At 44.2% G+C, this 17,935-nt stretch overlaps 1 protein-coding gene across 1 annotated transcript; it reads left to right on the plus strand.

Annotated features, from left to right (window-relative positions):
- The first annotated feature begins 3,410 nt into the window (after window positions 1-3,410).
- Window positions 3,411-11,844, plus strand: LOC125523224 (type II inositol polyphosphate 5-phosphatase 15). Its single transcript, XM_048688276.2, has 11 exons — window positions 3,411-4,624; window positions 5,622-5,874; window positions 5,968-6,772; window positions 8,149-8,273; window positions 8,385-8,469; window positions 9,102-9,255; window positions 9,348-9,385; window positions 9,484-9,751; window positions 9,883-10,006; window positions 10,122-10,482; window positions 11,157-11,844. The coding sequence occupies exons 1-11, from the start codon at window positions 3,775-3,777 to the stop codon at window positions 11,556-11,558; spliced, it is 3,465 nt and encodes a 1,154-aa protein (XP_048544233.1). The 5' UTR covers window positions 3,411-3,774; the 3' UTR covers window positions 11,559-11,844.
- The last annotated feature ends 6,091 nt before the right edge of the window (window positions 11,845-17,935 follow it).

Below are 17,935 nucleotides of genomic sequence, written 5' to 3' on the forward strand. Positions count from 1 at the left end.
CACCCAGGACTATTTCAAAAGCCTATGCATCTCCTGATGCTGACTACTGGAAGGAAGCTATTCGTAGCGAGATGGATTCCATCTTAGCTAATGAAACCTGGGAGATCACTGATTGTCCTTATGGGTGCAAACCTATAGGATGTAAGTGGGTGTTCAAGAAGAAGCTTAGACCTGATGTTACGATTGAAAAGTACAAGGCACAACTTGTGGCTAAGGGTTATACCCAGAAAGAAGGTGAAGACTTCTTTGATACTTACTCACCCGTGGCTAGACTGGCCACAATTTGGGTGCTACTATCACTGGCTGCCTCACATGGTTTTCTCGTTCATAAAATGGACGTTAAGACGGCTTTCCTTGATGGAGAGCTGAAGGAGGAAATTTACATGGATCAGCCAGATGGTTTTGTAGTACCTAGTCAGGAAGGAAAGGTGTGCAAGTTATTAAAGTCTTTATATGGCCTTAAACAAGCTCCTAAGGAGTGGCATGAGAAATTCGGAAGAACATTAACTGATGTCGGCTTTGTAGTAAACGATGGCGACAAGTGTGTGTACTATCGCCATGGTGGGAGCGAAGGAGTTATTCTTTGTCTGTATGTCGATGACATGCTGATCTTTGGAACCAAACTTGATCTAATCAAGGAGGTTAAGGATTTCTTATCTCGCCGTTTTGAGATGAAGGATCTAGGAGTAGCTGATGTTATCTTAAACATCAAGCTGTTGAGAGATGAGAATGGTGGGATCACACCGCTTTAGTGTCACTATGTGGAAAAGATGTTCAGTCGTTTTGGGTATATCGACTGCACGCCTTCTCCAACTCCATATGATGCTAGTGTGTTGCTTCGAAGAATCGATGGATTGCTAGAGATCAACTAAGTTATTCTTAGATTATTGGCTCGCTTATATATTTGGCGAGTGCCTCAAGGCCTGACATCTTTTTTGTTGTGAGCAAGCTGAGTCGGTTTGTGTCAAAACCGGGAGATGATCATTGGCATGCGCTTGAGAGAGTTATGCGCTACTTGAAAGGCACTACGAGCTATGGGATTCACTACACCGGGTATCCAAGGGTACTGGAGGGTTATAGTGACTCAAACTGGATATCCGATGCTGATGAGATTAAGGCCACAAGTGGTTATGTTTTTACACTTGGTGGTGGCACTGTTTCCTAGAAGTCTTGCAAGCAGACCATCTTAACGAGGTCAACTATGGAAGCAGAACTCACAACATTAGACACTGCCACTGTTGAAGCAGAGTGGCTTCATGAGCTCTTGGTGGACTTACCTATGGTTGAAAAACCAATACCCCTATCCTGATGAACTGTGATAATCAAACTGTGATCGTCAAGAAAAACAGTTCTAAGGACAATGTGAAGTCCTCAAGGCATGTGAAGAGGAGACTAAAATCTGTCAGAAAATTGAGGAACTCTGGAGTTATTACGTTGGATTATATCCAAATATCGAAAAACTTGGTAGATCCCTTCACAAAGGGTCTATCACGTAATGTGATAGATAATGTATCGATGGAGATGGGTTTGAGACCCACCGCATGAGTTGTGCATAGTGGTAACCCACTCTATGTGATCGGAGATCCCGTGAAGTAGAGGTGGGAGACAAGCTGTTGGTCAGTTGAGAGGAGAGTATCCCTATTTTAATTATCCCACTCCGTGAAGATGCAATACTCTCCTGATCTGCATGACATGTTGATATTTATCTTAATGTGTTCCAAGTGGCTTATTTGAATAAGCAAAGATGTTGTCGTGCACAGCATCTCCTGAGGAACACACCTATATGAATTTGACTGTTAACGTCGCAGTATGTGAGAATTGGGTGTTCTCTAATAAATTCATGAAAGGCCCTGGAGTATGACGTATACGCTCCACCCGTGAGGAAACCTTGCGGCAGCCCAGTATCGGTCAAGAATGTGTGAAACTAGTCTCGTAGAAAACTTGTAGTTCAAGGCATAGTCCACTATTCAAGTTGTGATCTAGTGTAGCATAAAACTCTAAGTGGAAGTTCAACTTCACAGTCTCCACTAAGCACCGGTATATAAACAATATTTTGAAACTAAATGATGAGATGTGATAATGAGAGTTTGTGGAGGATTGTTCGAATTTGCTAGTGGGCTTTTGGCCCAAAGCCCAACTAAAATTCTGAAATTCTCTTGGCCCATTCATGCACACATGTGAGTGGTGTGAGTGAGACTAAAATTTAGTCCCATCCCAGAAGATGAGTGAGATTTGCACCTCTTTATAAGGCGAGCTCTTCTACCACTTGTATGAGCATGAGAAGAGGAGACCTGCACGCGTGCTCTTCCTCCTTGCTCGCCACGCCACGCCTCGTCACGACGTGCCGCGCCGCGCCGCGAATTGCGGGATTGAGCCGAGCCGAGGGCAGAGCTATGCATGTTGTCTATATTTTTGTTGCTCGGGAAATAATAATGAGTCATTAATTAATAATTAACGGACGCCTTAATTACTGAACCGTTTCCGATTCTCTTGGATCGCGGCTCGGACGTGGGGTTTACTCCCACGACCTACCCGGCCCGCACTATATAGTCGGCGTGCACCGCGACAAGGGGCAACAGGCCTCCGAAACCCCGCCTCTCGTGATCCTGTACGAGAGAGGGGCGATCAGATTTTTGGGAAACGCACTTGCGCGACTGCTGGCAGCGACGACTTCGCCAACGACGACTTCTTCCCCGACCTTGGCAATCTCATCCTCAACGACATGGGCGACAACATCAACGCCGGCGGTGCTGCTCCCGTTGCATCGTATGTAATTCTATTCTTCTTGTTCGAGATTGTGGTAGAATTCATGTTTCTAGTATGTGCCCTAGATGTGATCTGTTTATCTAGTACGCTACTTCGCATGATTAGTTCAATCTCTGCTAGTGCTGTCATGATTTATCTTTTGTTTATTCGGATTAAATCTCGTAGTAATTTGCTCATATATTCAACAGGTTCCACTCCGATGAGCGGTGGGGAAGCAAGCCGTCCTTTGCGCTGAAGCATATACCTCCGAGGCTCACCGCTACGGGTCATGGAGATGTCTTTGGAATCCCGTCGCGTCGGTCGTAGACTAGTCCGGTTTCGTTTTTAGTTGAAAATATGCTTAAAACGTAACCGTTTCTGCATGATTTGTATAAAATCCGTCATGTTTATATGATATCCGACCGAATTTGCATGAATTTCATCCGCTTTGTTAAAAAAAAGTTTGAAATGTATGCGGCTAACATCAGATGACGGCCTTTCACATTCGTGTTCGCGGACTGATGCCCCTGTCTGCGGACAGATGGGGAAGAAAATCAGCAGCCCGAGTAGGAGTAGCGAATAGAGCTAAACGAACGGCTGTCGTCAGTTGCACACCAAAACAATTTGTCAATCCCCTGCAAGAATTCTCGTTTCCCAACACAGTTGACCCTGATCCATTTGGGAAAGCCGTAGCTTTCAGGGCAGCACCAACCTCCCTCTTCGGGCCGCTTCCAACATCACGGCGAGGAGGAGCTTCCCCACGCCCCCCACTTTCCCACTGCCACGGCCGGTGCCTCCCCATGGTCCCGGTCCACGAGGCATCCACCCATATAACCAGAAACAAACAGCCTTCCCGCACACTGTCACACCAGCTCCCCTCCGGACTTCCCTTGCCTCCACGGCGCGGCGCGGCGCTCCCCCTTCCGCTCCTGTCTCCGTCCAGGCCTCCTCTCCCGCCGTCTCCGCCTCACGGGCGCGCCCGAGCTCGAATCGCCGCCGGACCAGGAGCGCGCGCGCGGACGCGAGGTCATGGAGCCCGACGACGAGCGGGGGCGGGCGCCGCAGCGCAAGGGGATATCCTACAGCCAGCCGCTGGCGCGGGACGCGGTGGCGCAGGCGGCGCACGCGCGCCACGCCGCGCTCAGCTCGCACAGCCTCGATGATGACCCCATCGCCTCCGCCTCGGCGCACCGCCACGACCCCGCGCGCAGCGTGTCGTACCCCCACCAGCTCCCGCCTCACCACCACCACAGCCGCGGCGGCGAGTCCATCTACTTGCACGCGGCCTCCTTCAGCGGCGGTGCCGGCGGCGCGGTGACGCTGGAGCGGGCCGTGGCGACGTCGGAGCACGGGGGCGCGGGCGGCAGGGGCGCGCTGCCGGAGTTCGTCGGCGCGGGCGGGGCCGAGGGCATCTTCCGCGTGCCGCTGCGCGCGGCCATGCACCCTGGCCGCCCGCCGGCGCTCGAGGTGCGGCCCCACCCGCCGCGGGAGACGCAGGTGTGCTCCTTCCTGCGGACGCTCGCGTGCGAGCCGCAGCTTCGCCAGCTCTGGGCAGGAGCCGAGTCCGGGGTTCGGGTTTGGGGCCTCGACGAGCTGTTCGCCGGGAGCGTCGCGGGAGCGCGCCGGGGAGACGAGGAGACCGCGCCGTTCACGGAGTCCGTGCCCACGCCGCCGGCGCTCTGCGTCGCGGTGGACAGCGCGAACAAGCTCGTGTGGACGGGTCACAAGGACGGGAGGATCCGGTCGTGGCGCATGGACCTCGCCACGGCGCCGGCAGCTGCATCAGACGGTGGCGAGAATGCGCCCATGTTCAAGGAGGGCCTGTCGTGGCAGGCGCACAGCCGCACCCCGGTGCTCTCCATGGTTGTCACATCATACGGTGAGAAGCTCGCTTCCTTGTTCACCCCTAGCAATTTTGGTTTTCATTGACAGCTTTGAGCAAATGAGCACAATCCGGCAATGGCACGATGCTGAAAGGCACGAAGATAACTGGAATGTTCAATTTAGCCGATTCGAAATGGTCAGATTAGCTAATTTTACATCACTACCGAGTGATATCTTGGCAATATCACTTTTGGCACATTTACACCTTTTTTACTTTAGGCTGGAGAAGTTTTGGACGGTAGAGTTGGCCTTTCTAAAGAATAAAATTAGCTTTTTCCCATACTGATGGACATCCTGGTTCTATATTTTTTTGTCATAATAATGGAACAAGCATGTACAACCACGTTGATGTTAATCATCTATCAGGTTATTTACAGAAAATTAAAGCAAGCATGATATCACAGCCTGGTTAAGGCGCACCTAGTGCCTCGCTCTTGCTACAACCTGAGAAAACCAGTGTAATAACAGTGAATAGATAACAGAATTAAGCTGACGAAAGTAAGCCTTTATTACAACTGAAAGCGAAGAATTTCACCCAGTCACTCACTCATTTATCCTCCAGTTCCTCTTCCATCTTCTGAAAAGAACTAGCTTGTGAATGTTCAGCTCTCTCCTAAATAACTGATTCCAATAAGCTAAGTCAGTATTCGTTAACTGTAGATTCATATGTTTCTTGATTTTTGTTGTGCCGGATATGATATGACTCTTGATTGACTACTCTGATATGACTCTTGAATATTTTAGTATTATTAGTTCAGTTATGCAGTTTATTTCACATCAAAACTAAATTATCAGTTTTCCTTTCTGGCCTCTTCCGACTTGAATCAAGCATTGTCGAGGCATTGATATCTGAATCACTAGGCTGCGTTACAAGTTTTGGCATTCATGCACCTCTCTTGTTGCAGATAAGAGTTGATAATCCAAATTTGAACTAAAAAGGAGTGAAAATTTATCCCAAATTGATATGTTTCATTTCAATCTCTTGGAAACAGGTGAAATATGGTCAGGCACCGAAGGAGGTGTTATAAAGGCATGGCCCTGGGATGTCATTGCTAAGTCCCTCTCACTAACACCAGAAGAAAAATATATGGCTTCTTGTCTGGTCGAAAATGCGTATATTGACCTTAGGAACTATGTCACAGTTGGTAACATGTTCTCTTTGCCCACTACTGATGTGAAACACATGCTTGCGGACCATTGTCGAGCGAAAGTTTGGAGTCTAACTAGCATGACGTTTGCTCTTTGGTACGATTCTAAATATAAATGCCATCACATCAGTTTCTCAACTTCATTAACTCATGGCCGATTGGAACTAATTTTTTGATATGCTTTGTGTAGGGATGCTCGGACAAGGGAGTTGTTAAAAGTATTTGGAATGGACGGCCAAGTGGAGTCAGCTCGTCTAGAGCCACTAGTGATGCCAGAACAATTTATAGAGGAAGAAATCAAGGTAAAACCCACAAAGAAGGAGAAAAACCAAGGCTCTGTCACCTTTTTACAGAAATCTTGGAATGCCTTGATTGGGGCTGGCGGTGCTGTACGCAGAGTTGCAACTAAAGGAACGTTCGTTGAAGATAACCGTCGAACAGAAACAGTGGCTCAAGCAATGGATGGAGCAATTTGGTCAGGTTGCACAGATGGCTCGATTATTATGTGGGATGGAAATGGGAATTGGCTAAAAGAGTTCAGTTATCATAATTCTTCTGTTCAATGCATAAAGGCACTCGGAGAAAGGGTGTGGGTGGGCTATGCCAGTGGTACTGTTCAAGTCATGGATGTTGAAGGTAACCCTCTGGGAGGATGGACCGGACATAGCCGTCCAGTCATTCAGATGGCCATTGGTGGTTCTTACATCTTTACTCTAGCCCATCATGGTGGTATTCGAGGATGGCCTCTAACTTCTCCTGGGCCTCTGGATGATATTCTGCGGACGGAATTGGCGAAGAGGGAGTTGTCCTATACAAGGGTAGAGAACATTAAGATGCTGGTTGGAACTTGGAATGTTGCGCAGGAGAAAGCATCACCTGAATCGCTTTGGTCATGGTTGGGTACTGCATCATCTGATGTTGGATTGGTGGTGGTTGGCCTGCAAGAGGTTGAGATGGGTGCTGGAGTTCTTGCTATGGCTGCGGCTAAAGAAAGTGTGAGATAGTTGACCAAACCATTCACTTCACCTTTTCTTGTTTTGTTCCTCAAAGATCAAGTAGAGGTAAAGTTATACTGTTAATGCATGCAAATGGGTTTTTTAAAAAGGAGGATATCGCCCAGCTTCTACATCATTGCAATGCACACAGCCATAAATTTATTAAAATCCTTGTAAGAAGCTCCAGTGGTGAAGTATAAAATTGCCAAAATAAAAATAAAGCTAAAACCAACAGAAATACACACACACACACACACACACACACACATAGCCTACTATTGGACCGCCATCCAAACCGGTTGTATGTATCCCGTGCTGCCATCTCCCATAAGCGCCCGCACTTCCGCATGGTGTAGTAACAACCATGTACGGATCCATCCTGTAGCACGGAAGATAACCTACAAAAAATTATGTTTCTGCATCAGTATTTTACATTTGCATTGTATAGTTAAAACTGCCAATATGTTCCTTTACTGATGGTATACTTAGGAACTATTATTCCTCTGTTTCAAAATAGAACTGTTTGACTCTTGCTTTGTTCCAAAATATAAATAGTAAGCCTCTTGATAATATTTATAAGGTGACCCACATATTTTGAGATTTGATTTTTGTACTTCTTGACTACCCATCAGTCCAACTATGTACCAATCACACTAAAGTGTCACTAATAGATCAAACTTGAAAACAGCTTCATATCGTAAGACAAATTAATGGTCAAAGCTCGGCTTTAGAGTCCATGCTAACTCAACTGCACTTGCAAAAATCCATGGGAGTATAATATAGAGAAATGGCACTGAGCAATTATTGATTACACAGTTTTGTAAGTTGCTTAAAATGCGGAACCAAACTTATTATGGAATGCACGGTGGGGGAGGTAGCATTTCTTTGTCATATTTGTGATTCTGTATTATCCAAGCATTAGGTGGATTTGTTTTGTACCATCCACATTGTATCATAAACGTCCTCCTTTTGTGTTACGTTATGTTTGTATTCTTATTCTTCTTGTTGTTTACTCTCTTTTAGCCACTAGGGATGAATATTGCATTTCTGTGTGACTCTTCTTGGCATACTTTTCTATCACAGTTGTCACAACAGTATATTTTAGTTTACTTGATTCGCTTTTAATTTTATATCGGTATTCTGATGCAATGACGCTACCACGGAGAACTTATAGAAATTACGTGTGAGAACTGAGAGGGAATAGAACTTAAGTACAATTTTCCTTTTGGACATTATTTGTGAATATATATTTACTTGTTATTCTGTTTCTGTTCCATTTTGCAAATCTGCCCAACGGCAGCTACATTGCTAATGCTCTTACGTGTAAGTTCTGTAAGGCGGCTGTTTGATGCAAGTTGTCTTGCTTATGGCCTTAGGTAGGGCTTGAGGGCAGTGCCAATGGGCAGTGGTGGATAGACAATATTGGCAAGACACTTGATGAAGGAATATCCTTCCACCGAGTTGGCTCGAGGCAGTTGGCTGGATTACTTATTGCTGCATGGTACTGGCTTGTCATGAAATTGTCTATTAATACTGCCTAATACATTTCTGTTACCACTTATTTTTATGTTTTGAGCATTCACACTTCTGTGTTATCTATGCTTATTTGAAGGGCAAGGACAGACCTTAAGCCACATATTGGTGATGTTGATGCTGCTGCGGTGCCATGTGGCTTTGGACGTGCTATTGGCAACAAGGTACATGACCTTGACAATGTGTATTAACTCTTCCATTCGGTATCGCTTAGCCATCAATTTATGTTTGCATTACCACTTGAATATCCTAAGATTTCTCCTTGGATCTACTATGGAATAACTGGGATATTTCTGCTGGATTTTTTTTAATAAACTGACAATCTAGACAGGACTATTTGGATGCTCTAATATATGATCACCAAATACAATTTTTTTCGTTATATGCTCTTCTAAGTTCTAAGGAGAAACAATTTTATAGTGAGTGATAAGGTTCAAAGAGTTCAGATGGCGGTTATACTTGGACGAGAAATAACCTCAGCATTCTCCTGAGCTAGTAATAGACTTGGTACTGCATGGCTTTTATCGCGGGGTTCTATTGCTTGTCATTTTGTGTTGAGATTGATTACATCTCACAGTTTTAATAAATTCAGCTGTGTGCATCAACTGATGCAGAGGCCGGAGGGCAACCCTCCTTAAAAAAAATCTGTAGAGAAAAACTATCTCAACTGGTCAACGATAGAAAACAAGTAACATTAGTTGCTTATCATCTAGTGATTCTTATGTCAAAGTAACGCTCCATATTTCTGTTCAATTTTTAGTGATATTGTCATATTGACAGCTGATTGTTCTTGCAGGGTGGTGTTGGGTTAAAAATGAGAGTTTATGATCGCAGGATATGTTTTGTGAACAATCATTTTGCCGCACATCTAGAAAATGTTACTCGCCGCAATGCTGACTTTGATCATATTTATCGGACAATGAATTTTAACAAATCTCATGGATCTGCAGGTTTTCCATTCTCACACCTTCTCTTTTCAAGTATTCTTTTGCACTACTTTACTGCATATGATGCCTATAACTTTTTTCCCTTTCTGCTACAGCTTCTGATACGTCTGTCCAATTGCATAAAGCAGTGAATGTATGTAATCATTAAACTGTTTTGTAGAATAATATCCAGCCTTGATTACTTCAGTTGCAACGATGCATACTTATGCATAGATATTGACTTACTGGCAGGCCAATGGGAATCAGCCTGATGAAGATAGACCTGAGCTGGCAGAAGCTGATATGGTTGTTTTTCTTGGTGATTTCAACTACCGACTTTACGGTATCACCTATGACGAGGCAAGGGATATGGTCTCGCAAAGGAGCTTCGATTGGCTTAGAGAAAGGGATCAACTTCGAGCAGAAATGAAGGCAGGAAACGTGTTTCAAGGAATGCGTGAAGGTTTTATCAGATTTCCTCCAACTTACAAATTCCAAAGACACCAACCAGGTCTTGCAGGTACTGCCTCTTCTCATACTTAAAGTTCTTGCTCGGTTAAAATGTTCCGCCGCAATAAAGTTCAGTTTTTCTTGACATCAAATTCAGATAATGCTTTACAACTGAAAATATTTCTGTCAATTCTGATGTAGGGTATGATTCGGGTGAGAAGAAGAGAATACCTGCTTGGTGCGATAGAATAGTGTATCGAGATAGCCGCTCCGAAACAATACGTGAATGCTCATTAGAGTGTCCTGTTGTTGCTGCAATTACATCGTAAGATTCTACAACACATAATCATGCTTTTTATAGAGAGAATCTACATCATCTTATCCCTTCTCAGTTATAATCATGCTCCAATATAACATGCTTTTCTTGTACATTTTGATAGATATGAAGCATGCATGGATGTGACAGATAGCGATCATAAACCAGTGAACTGTACGTTCAGTGTTGATCTTGCAAGAGTGAACGAGCTGATAAGAAGGCAGGAGTATGGAAAAATAATCAAATCGAATGAAAAGCTACATTGTTTGCTTCAAGAATCCCATCATGTTCCAGACACTATAATCAGCACAAACAACATTATATTGGAAAACGAAGAAACTGTTGTTCTTCGAATAACAAATAACTGTGGATCAAAAAAGTCTACTTTTGAAATCTTGTGTGAAGGGCAGTCGACAAGCAAGCAGGATGGAACAAAAACTGATTTTATTCCAAGGGCATCCTTTGGCCTTCCACATTGGCTTGAGGTATTGATGGGTTATAGTTTGTGTCTTTCGGTTTTGAATAAAGATATAGTTAATACATTTATGTTGTTGCTTTCTTGCATTTGCCTGTTTTTGATTTTGTTTAGTCGTACGAGCTTCTTTCTTTTGCCGCATCGGTTGCATCGTACTAGTATTTTGCTATCAGCTTACTTTAGTGTGACTCTCCTGTCACAAACAAAAGTACTTATCATATTTCCACCTAGAGTCCTAAGATCAATCACTGGTCATTCTTTTGGTTGTTACTGACTGTTTTCCATCTAGAGAAAACAAAATTAAGAGAATCAAGGAACCTCTCCTTTACTTGTATGATGGACCCTTCTCTATGGATAACTTATCTGAGAACTATACCAGATGTTTCTCAGTTCCAGGAACGAAAAATTAGATGAAACACAACTTATATCAGATTGTACCAAAATAAGCATGGCGGTAGGTTCAAGTTTGGTTGCATCTTTAGAATTCCATTCGGTGGCTCTTTTCTGAAAATGCGAGACAAGTTTTGTCAATGTGTGCATGCATGGGCATCTGCTAGCCTGGCTGTTCTCTAATCTACCGTTGATCCTCCAACTTTTGCTGCTGTTCTGCCATCTCATTTCATTTTTACTTCCATCATGCTTCAGCCATACCACTAACCCTCTCCTATGTGCCATGCCATACAGGTCCAACCGTCCATCGGTCTCATCGAGCCTGGAGAAACAATGGAAGTTAACGTGCATCACGAGAACTACTACACGCAAGAAGAATTCGTGGACGGAGTCGTGCAAGGCGGATGGTGCGAACTGACCAGAGACAAGGAGGCTGTTCTGCTGGTCAATGTGACAGGCAGCACCTCAACCGAAACCGTTACGCACAGGATCAATGTCCGGCACTGCTGCGCAGCAAGCACACCACCCCCGCCGGCCAGACTACTGTCCATCGCCGCCCCGCCCGGTGATGCTCCGTCGAGCGAAGGCCCCACGGAACGTTCTTCCAGAAAGAGCCAGTCGAATCATCTGCAACGTTCCGACGCGCATTTCGGCGCCTCAGAGGTGCATGACTTGCACCGCCTGCGGAACATGTAAGACTGAGTCTATTTTCTCTTGCTTGTTTGATTGATGTAGCAGTTTTGTATAGGGGTGAGGTAATAGTGTGCTTACCAGAAATCAGGGAGAAGCTGCTCCACTGTTAACGCTGTACATATGCAGCCTCTCACCATTCTTCATGTAACCAAAGAAGAAATGCGTAGGTACAGAAAATAATCTGTAGTTAGTTTTTTTTTACTTGTTTTTTTGTGTGTGTGGAGGAGTGCGTGTGATGTGGAAGGACTTTCTATATATACATAAAAGACTGCAAAGGCAGATTGCGTGAGTTGCTACTGGTGAATAGCCTGTTTATTTGCGAGAATGAGTTGACTATACTGAACTCGATAGCGCCCTCCACCTAAGCTGCCTGCTGTTGAGAAGTCGGGACGTATCAAGTTGCCGAAAGCCAGATACTTTGCTTCTACGTACGTAGTACTGGCTCAGCGACAGCTTCTACCTTTCACAAAGCCTTGAAAGCTTCTGCGATGGCATGCCATGGATCATGATATATGACCATGAGAGTCGCTTGACGCTTGGTGGTCACTTCAGGCTGCAGGCCTCAGCTCTGAATGTTTTCAGGAAACACAGCTCAACTCTCTCGCTGAAGTCTCTGCACCCACCGACCGAACTGAAAGCTGTGGTGAGACAAGTCACAAGTGCCTGCCTCACAAGTGCAAGCGGAACCAACTTGGCAAGCTAAAAAGTTAGGAGATTTGGCATTCGTACAGAAAACTAACTTGGGTTTGTGATTTGGCAAGTTGCGGAAGATTGGAGAGGGGCGCCGCATGAGCAGTTAGGCTAGGTCAAATTTGGTGGACTGCCTACCTAGCGACGGACAGATTTGGTCAAACTTTGGTGCGGATTAGTTTAGATGCATCTAGTCTGGTGTAGAGGATAAAGAGCAGTTGTGGCTATGTTGGGTTTGGCTAATCTCACTAAACTCGCTCCAATGATCAATCGTTTATGTTGTGGACTAGTGCTATCCACTAGCACTAGCAAAAAAAAGATTGAGTTGGAACTTGAGTCCAGACGTTCCTACCAACTGCAAAGTGAGACCTGTCGGAGTAGTCCATCCAGATAATGTACTACTCCTGGAGTACGTATTTGAAAATTCATGTCTTCTTTTGAAGGAACGTACGTACTGTGCTATTTAGGCCTTGTACAATAATAGATGTTTAGGGAGGTGCTTAGAAAAATAAACCGAATTTTTCTGAAGCACCAGTGTTTATTTTTACATGAAAGACGCTTAGTTAAGCATCCATTCTGTATAAATAAACACTGGTGCTTAAGAAAGCCTGGTTTATTTTTCTAAGTACCTACCATTATACAATGCCTTATTGGTTGGTCTAGACCGACGTTAACATCCAACCGTGCCGCGCGTAACCGAACCGTCTATAAGAAACATGGCCGCCAAAGCTGCAGCCAGAACGAACAGGCAGGGATTCAGGGCGGTCTAAATCATGCATCTCTGCATAATCATCCTCCCCCTTCCGATGGGGAAGAATCTTTCACGTTCACGGTATGTCGACGTACGCGGCCGGCGTGGACGGGCCTCGGATCGCGGCGCCAATGTTCCTCTTGTATGAAAACATAGCATAAGCACGTCTCACAGTGGCTTTTAGCATCGAAGCCGCCAATGGAAAAAGGACAACGCAGCGTCACCGTACAGCGATATCAATGTCCCGATGGGTCGCTGCGGCCTACAAGTGATCCTTTGCACTAGGCGCACGTTTCCTTGTTTCGTCAGACTGGATTCTTTCGTCGCGGCTGCCACAAGCTAATTCTGCGACGAGAAAGGCCGTACGAACCGACCTGCACTAAATCTAGCACCGCACACGCCCTTGTTGCCGTGCCGGCGTATTTTCCGTTCCACACGCAGAGATGCAGCAGTGTTCCTCTTGCATGAAAATAGTGTAGTGTAGCATTAGCCGCCAATGGACAAAGAGGACAGCGCGATGACATGAATACGTCTCCATGATGGGCTGCTGCAGCCTGCGGATGATCCTTTGCGCCAGGATAGTATGTTGTAGCCAAGTTGTATGAATCTAGAGGATAAAGAGCAGTTGTGGCTAACTTGGGTTTGGCTAATCTTACTCAACTCAACTCACTCCAATGATTAAGCGTTTAGTATGTTGTGGTCTACTATCCCTCACTACCGCTCAAAACTTTTGGTTAAAGGAAGTGTTCGCACACGAACACGTCATCGTGTATCCTCGACGCCGGGGATGATGCACCTTTGTTGATTGCATCAACTTGACGACGATCTCTTCGTAGCAAGAATGGGCTGGAGACCGTTCGAAGCTTCGTCCCCAGCGGAGTCGCCAAAAAGTGTGTTCGCACACGAACACGTCATCATGTACCCTCGACGCCGGGGGTGATGCCGCAGCTCACGTCGAAGGAGACCCGTCTGGAAGTGCGGTACACAAGCAATCCGGCGGGTGCTTTTGAGGACCCGAAACCCCACACGCCCGGGAGGGACCCCGTTAGGGCGCGCGGCAGCTATGGGCTGCCCTAGGTCGACCTGATCGCCCCTAGGGCCTCGAGGTTCGCCGCCCTGCAACAAGAAGAACAGACGAAGAACGAGGAAGAAGAAGAACTAGGGTTAGGGAGAAAAGATAAAAAATAAAAAGTGGTAGAAGATTTGATCGATTGTGTGTTGTTCAATCGGCCGTCACCCCTTAGGTATATAAGAGGCGGCTGGACTTCCCGTGCAAGGAAAAGGCTTGGATTCACGTCCAAAACCCTAGTCAAATTCGGATTGGTTTTGTCCGAACTTTCCAAAACTGTTCGGTTTAAACTGGCTACACCATGCGGATCCTTTTTGTGGTGGTAAACGATCTCGGATGGAAACAAGCCCAAAAGCAATCTTGAACGTTTCGACGAGACGAACAACTTTCATGTTGAACGTTTTTCGATTTGAGGCCATCTTCTGAGCCAAAACGGTCACGCAGAACACCTGTTCGCTCGCGTTACCCATCAGACCTATGTCTGGTGGGGCGCGCCACATCTCGCCTCGTGACAGGGCTGCACTCCGATAGCTCTAAATTTTGCATACGAGCTCGGATTGGGACGATTTTTATACCAAAATCAATCATTTCAACGAGACGAAGACAATTTGTGTTGATCATTTTTCCATATGAGGACATCTTAATTGAGTTTCAAGCCATTCTTTAATCCGATGTCAACATGAGCATCTCTGAAGTTGTCATAACTTTTGCATCCAAACTACATTTTAGACCATCTTCATATTCATCTTGATTTTCTCGAAGAGAGCCATCTCATAGTGACTTTCAATAGTAAGTTTGAATTACTCTTGACATAGCTTCAAGCCACTCTTTATAAACGTGCCACTTTTGAGCGTCAACACATGCCCCCCTGTTTTTCGGCAAAGCTAGCGTGCCGAAAAATAACTTGTACCAAGTTTGTTCTAAAGACGATGTCAACACTCCATCGGTCATTTATATGTCCTTAGGACGATAAGTATATATCGACCATGTCTTATGTGAACTTTCTGATGCAAACTTGGATGACACCTTCTCAGCTTCATTAACAATCCGGTGGTAAAGTACCATAGATATGTATCTCAAGGTCATCCTCCAAACCATATTGTTCACCCTTTTGCTAGGATTTTGTAGATAATCAACAATACTTTCTCCAATCCTTACTTTTGCCTCCTTAAAAATTTCATTAGTGGCCGAAGCTATGGACTTCGGTTCGGCCTTACCTATATTGACGAGACTAAGCATCGGCTATTTAGAGAAATGCAATACAACATGATTAACATAGTAGCCGGATGTTTGCTGTGCCAATTCTTTTGAATTGTCATGTCTAAATATATGAACAATTTTAAAGCAAACCAAGGTAAATTTTGCATCTAGATATACCCCAAGATAAACTATGAGTGATTCATCAAAACATTGATAAACCCTGTATATTTGTTGCACTACTCATAACGAATCACCGAAAGCCTCAGAATGTATAGCACCTATAGCAAGTAAAAGACTCAATCCGAATAACAATGCATATTCGACTTTCATTAATCGTGCATAAAAATATTCTAAGAGGCATGGGGCTTAAAAAACAGTATCATAAAGAAATATATAAACAACACCAAAACTTTGGCCATTGCTACGAATTGAACCATCAAAACATAATCTCCATAGTACTAGAAAGATAAGGCTAATATCAACATTATGCATGTCATTAATCCGATGTTTAGTAATAAAATCACTTATGATTTGGCCTCTTATAGATCTCAGAGATGCATAAGCCAAATCATATCCAAACAAAGTATAAGCCCACTAGCCAATTCTGCAACTATGAATTGGCCTATGCAGCATATATTCAATGATATCGGTCACTATGTCCCAACTCCATTCAATCATAATATAGGCATACATATAAATTTCCATGAGCACGTACCTTGTCTCGTTCTCCAATCGAACTAAGGACGATGTTAGAATACTACACCGGCCATGCATTGACATACTCTTAGGACGATAGATAAATATCGGCCATTACCATGCAAACTTCATTCAAAGCACATATAGCCAAAATAAACAAATGAAATGACAAATCAAGTATTTTGGCCCTTCGGATCAGCAACAAACTTGTAGCTAATCAAATGTATAGTGATTTGGCAATACCCTTTCATGATGTAAGAAATTATATTGCATCCATGGATTATAATAAGCCCATTGAGGGTAACCAATCATACCTGATGACGAGTTCCATGGCATAGGCATCAACGGCATAGTTGAAGAATATGGATAATGTGTGGACCGAAGATGTTGAAACCTTCGGCTTGGTGCTTCATAGTTTTCACTCTTTTCCTTCTTCATCTTTGCCGCACGTCGTGTAATGGATGCTTTCACATAATTCTTATTTTCAGCACTTCCTTGGGAACCCATGCCATATTCCTTTCTTCAAGTTCTTGTGCACTAAGTTTTTGTAATTCCCTCTTTTGCCAATAGGATGAGCCGAGTGGGCATCTTGGCTGTGATTCTGTTTTGACCAATGGCAATTCCTTTTTGGCCTTGTGCACTCTCAACTTCTTTTCTTCAGATTTGGCACTTGGACTCTCAATAGTTGGTTGCTTTGTCTCATTGTCTTTAGTAGCCAATGCCAACACATTAATTGGCTCTTTTGCATTTGAGATCAAATCTGAAGTTGCACTCTTACGACCATCTCTTTTAACACGGTAAACTTGCTTGACCACCTCTTTCTTCTTCCTTGAGCTCTGGACCGATTCCTTATGATTGAAACGGTCTTTGACGCGTGATTTTTCAAATGTTGATCTTCTTGGAGCTGCATAGTATTGGTGGGATGGTCTAAAATAAGATGGAGAATGTGCCCTTGTATCATACCTGTCCCATGATGAATATAGATCTATATGAGCATATGGAGGCATCCACGGCATTGGCATTGGCGGCCCAAAATAAGGATATGAATATGTTGCATTAAAATTCTCACTTTGCCAATACCGATCCTCATATTTCCGCCTTGGGGGTGATCTTGGTTTCTTTGCATGATTTGGCCGATAAGCATTCTTCTCTTCACTCTTCTTTTGATATTTATCCAATAGTTCAGCGAAGGTGATCTTTGATCTCTTACACTTGTGCTTATTTCGGCCTTTGTTTTCTTTTGGTTTGCTTTCATCGACCATTGAATTTGCTTGCTGCCCCCATTCCTTGGCGTCTTCATTGTAGCTTCGATGGAATTTTCGCCCTCAAGATTATGTTCATTATGCTCTTCAACAACTTCTTTACTTGAAAACTTGATCCCATCACCTGCAGTTTTTACCTTATCTTTAAATGGATCGGCTCGAAGTAGTCGATGCAAAAACCTTTTGCCATCAGGACCAATTGGAATAGGCTCGTCATCTGTTGGTGTCTCAAAAAATGTTAATCGTCCTTTATCAATGGCCGATTTAACTATTTGACGGAACATGTTGCAATCCTCAAAATTATGCTTGGACGAATCATGCAACTTACAATACATTCGTCCCTGGACAAATGGCTCAACATGGTGATCAAGAATTCTAATATAATTATTTCTCAACAACAAATCAAATATTTGATCACACATGCTGGAATTGAAGGTATACTTCTTGTTTTTTAGCCGATCTTGCTGTGTTAACGGCTTTGGAGATAAGCAAACAAATGGTTCAGATTTGGAATCTCCCCATTCGGCTATGCATTGTGTTTTCCACTCTATCTCCGATGTCTTTGGATAAGATATTATATTAGCATCAACTTTCTCAATAGAATTTAACCTTGGCTTTAAAATTTTGAAACGAAGATACTTAGAACATAGATGTCTCAGTTGAGACCAAGTGTAAGACAAGTAAGAAATAAGCGAAGCTACCCAATTAGATA

This window comes from Triticum urartu, chromosome 7A (genome assembly GCF_056163025.1).
Source record: "Triticum urartu cultivar PI428250 chromosome 7A, HENAU_Tu73, whole genome shotgun sequence".
Classification (NCBI taxonomy): domain Eukaryota; kingdom Viridiplantae; phylum Streptophyta; class Magnoliopsida; order Poales; family Poaceae; genus Triticum; species Triticum urartu.

What these genes read in the sequence shown, in the direction of transcription:
- LOC125523224 (XM_048688276.2), top strand. Translation starts at nt 3,775, where the DNA reads ATGGAGCCCGACGACGAGCGGGGGCGGGCGCCGCAGCGCAAGGGGATA. An exon ending in GGATTACTTATTGCTGCATG is followed by an intron (nt 8,274 to 8,384) that starts GTACTGGCTTGT and finishes GCTTATTTGAAG; the next exon opens with GGCAAGGACAGACCTTAAGC. An exon ending in ACACCAACCAGGTCTTGCAG is followed by an intron (nt 9,752 to 9,882) that starts GTACTGCCTCTT and finishes ATTCTGATGTAG; the next exon opens with GGTATGATTCGGGTGAGAAG.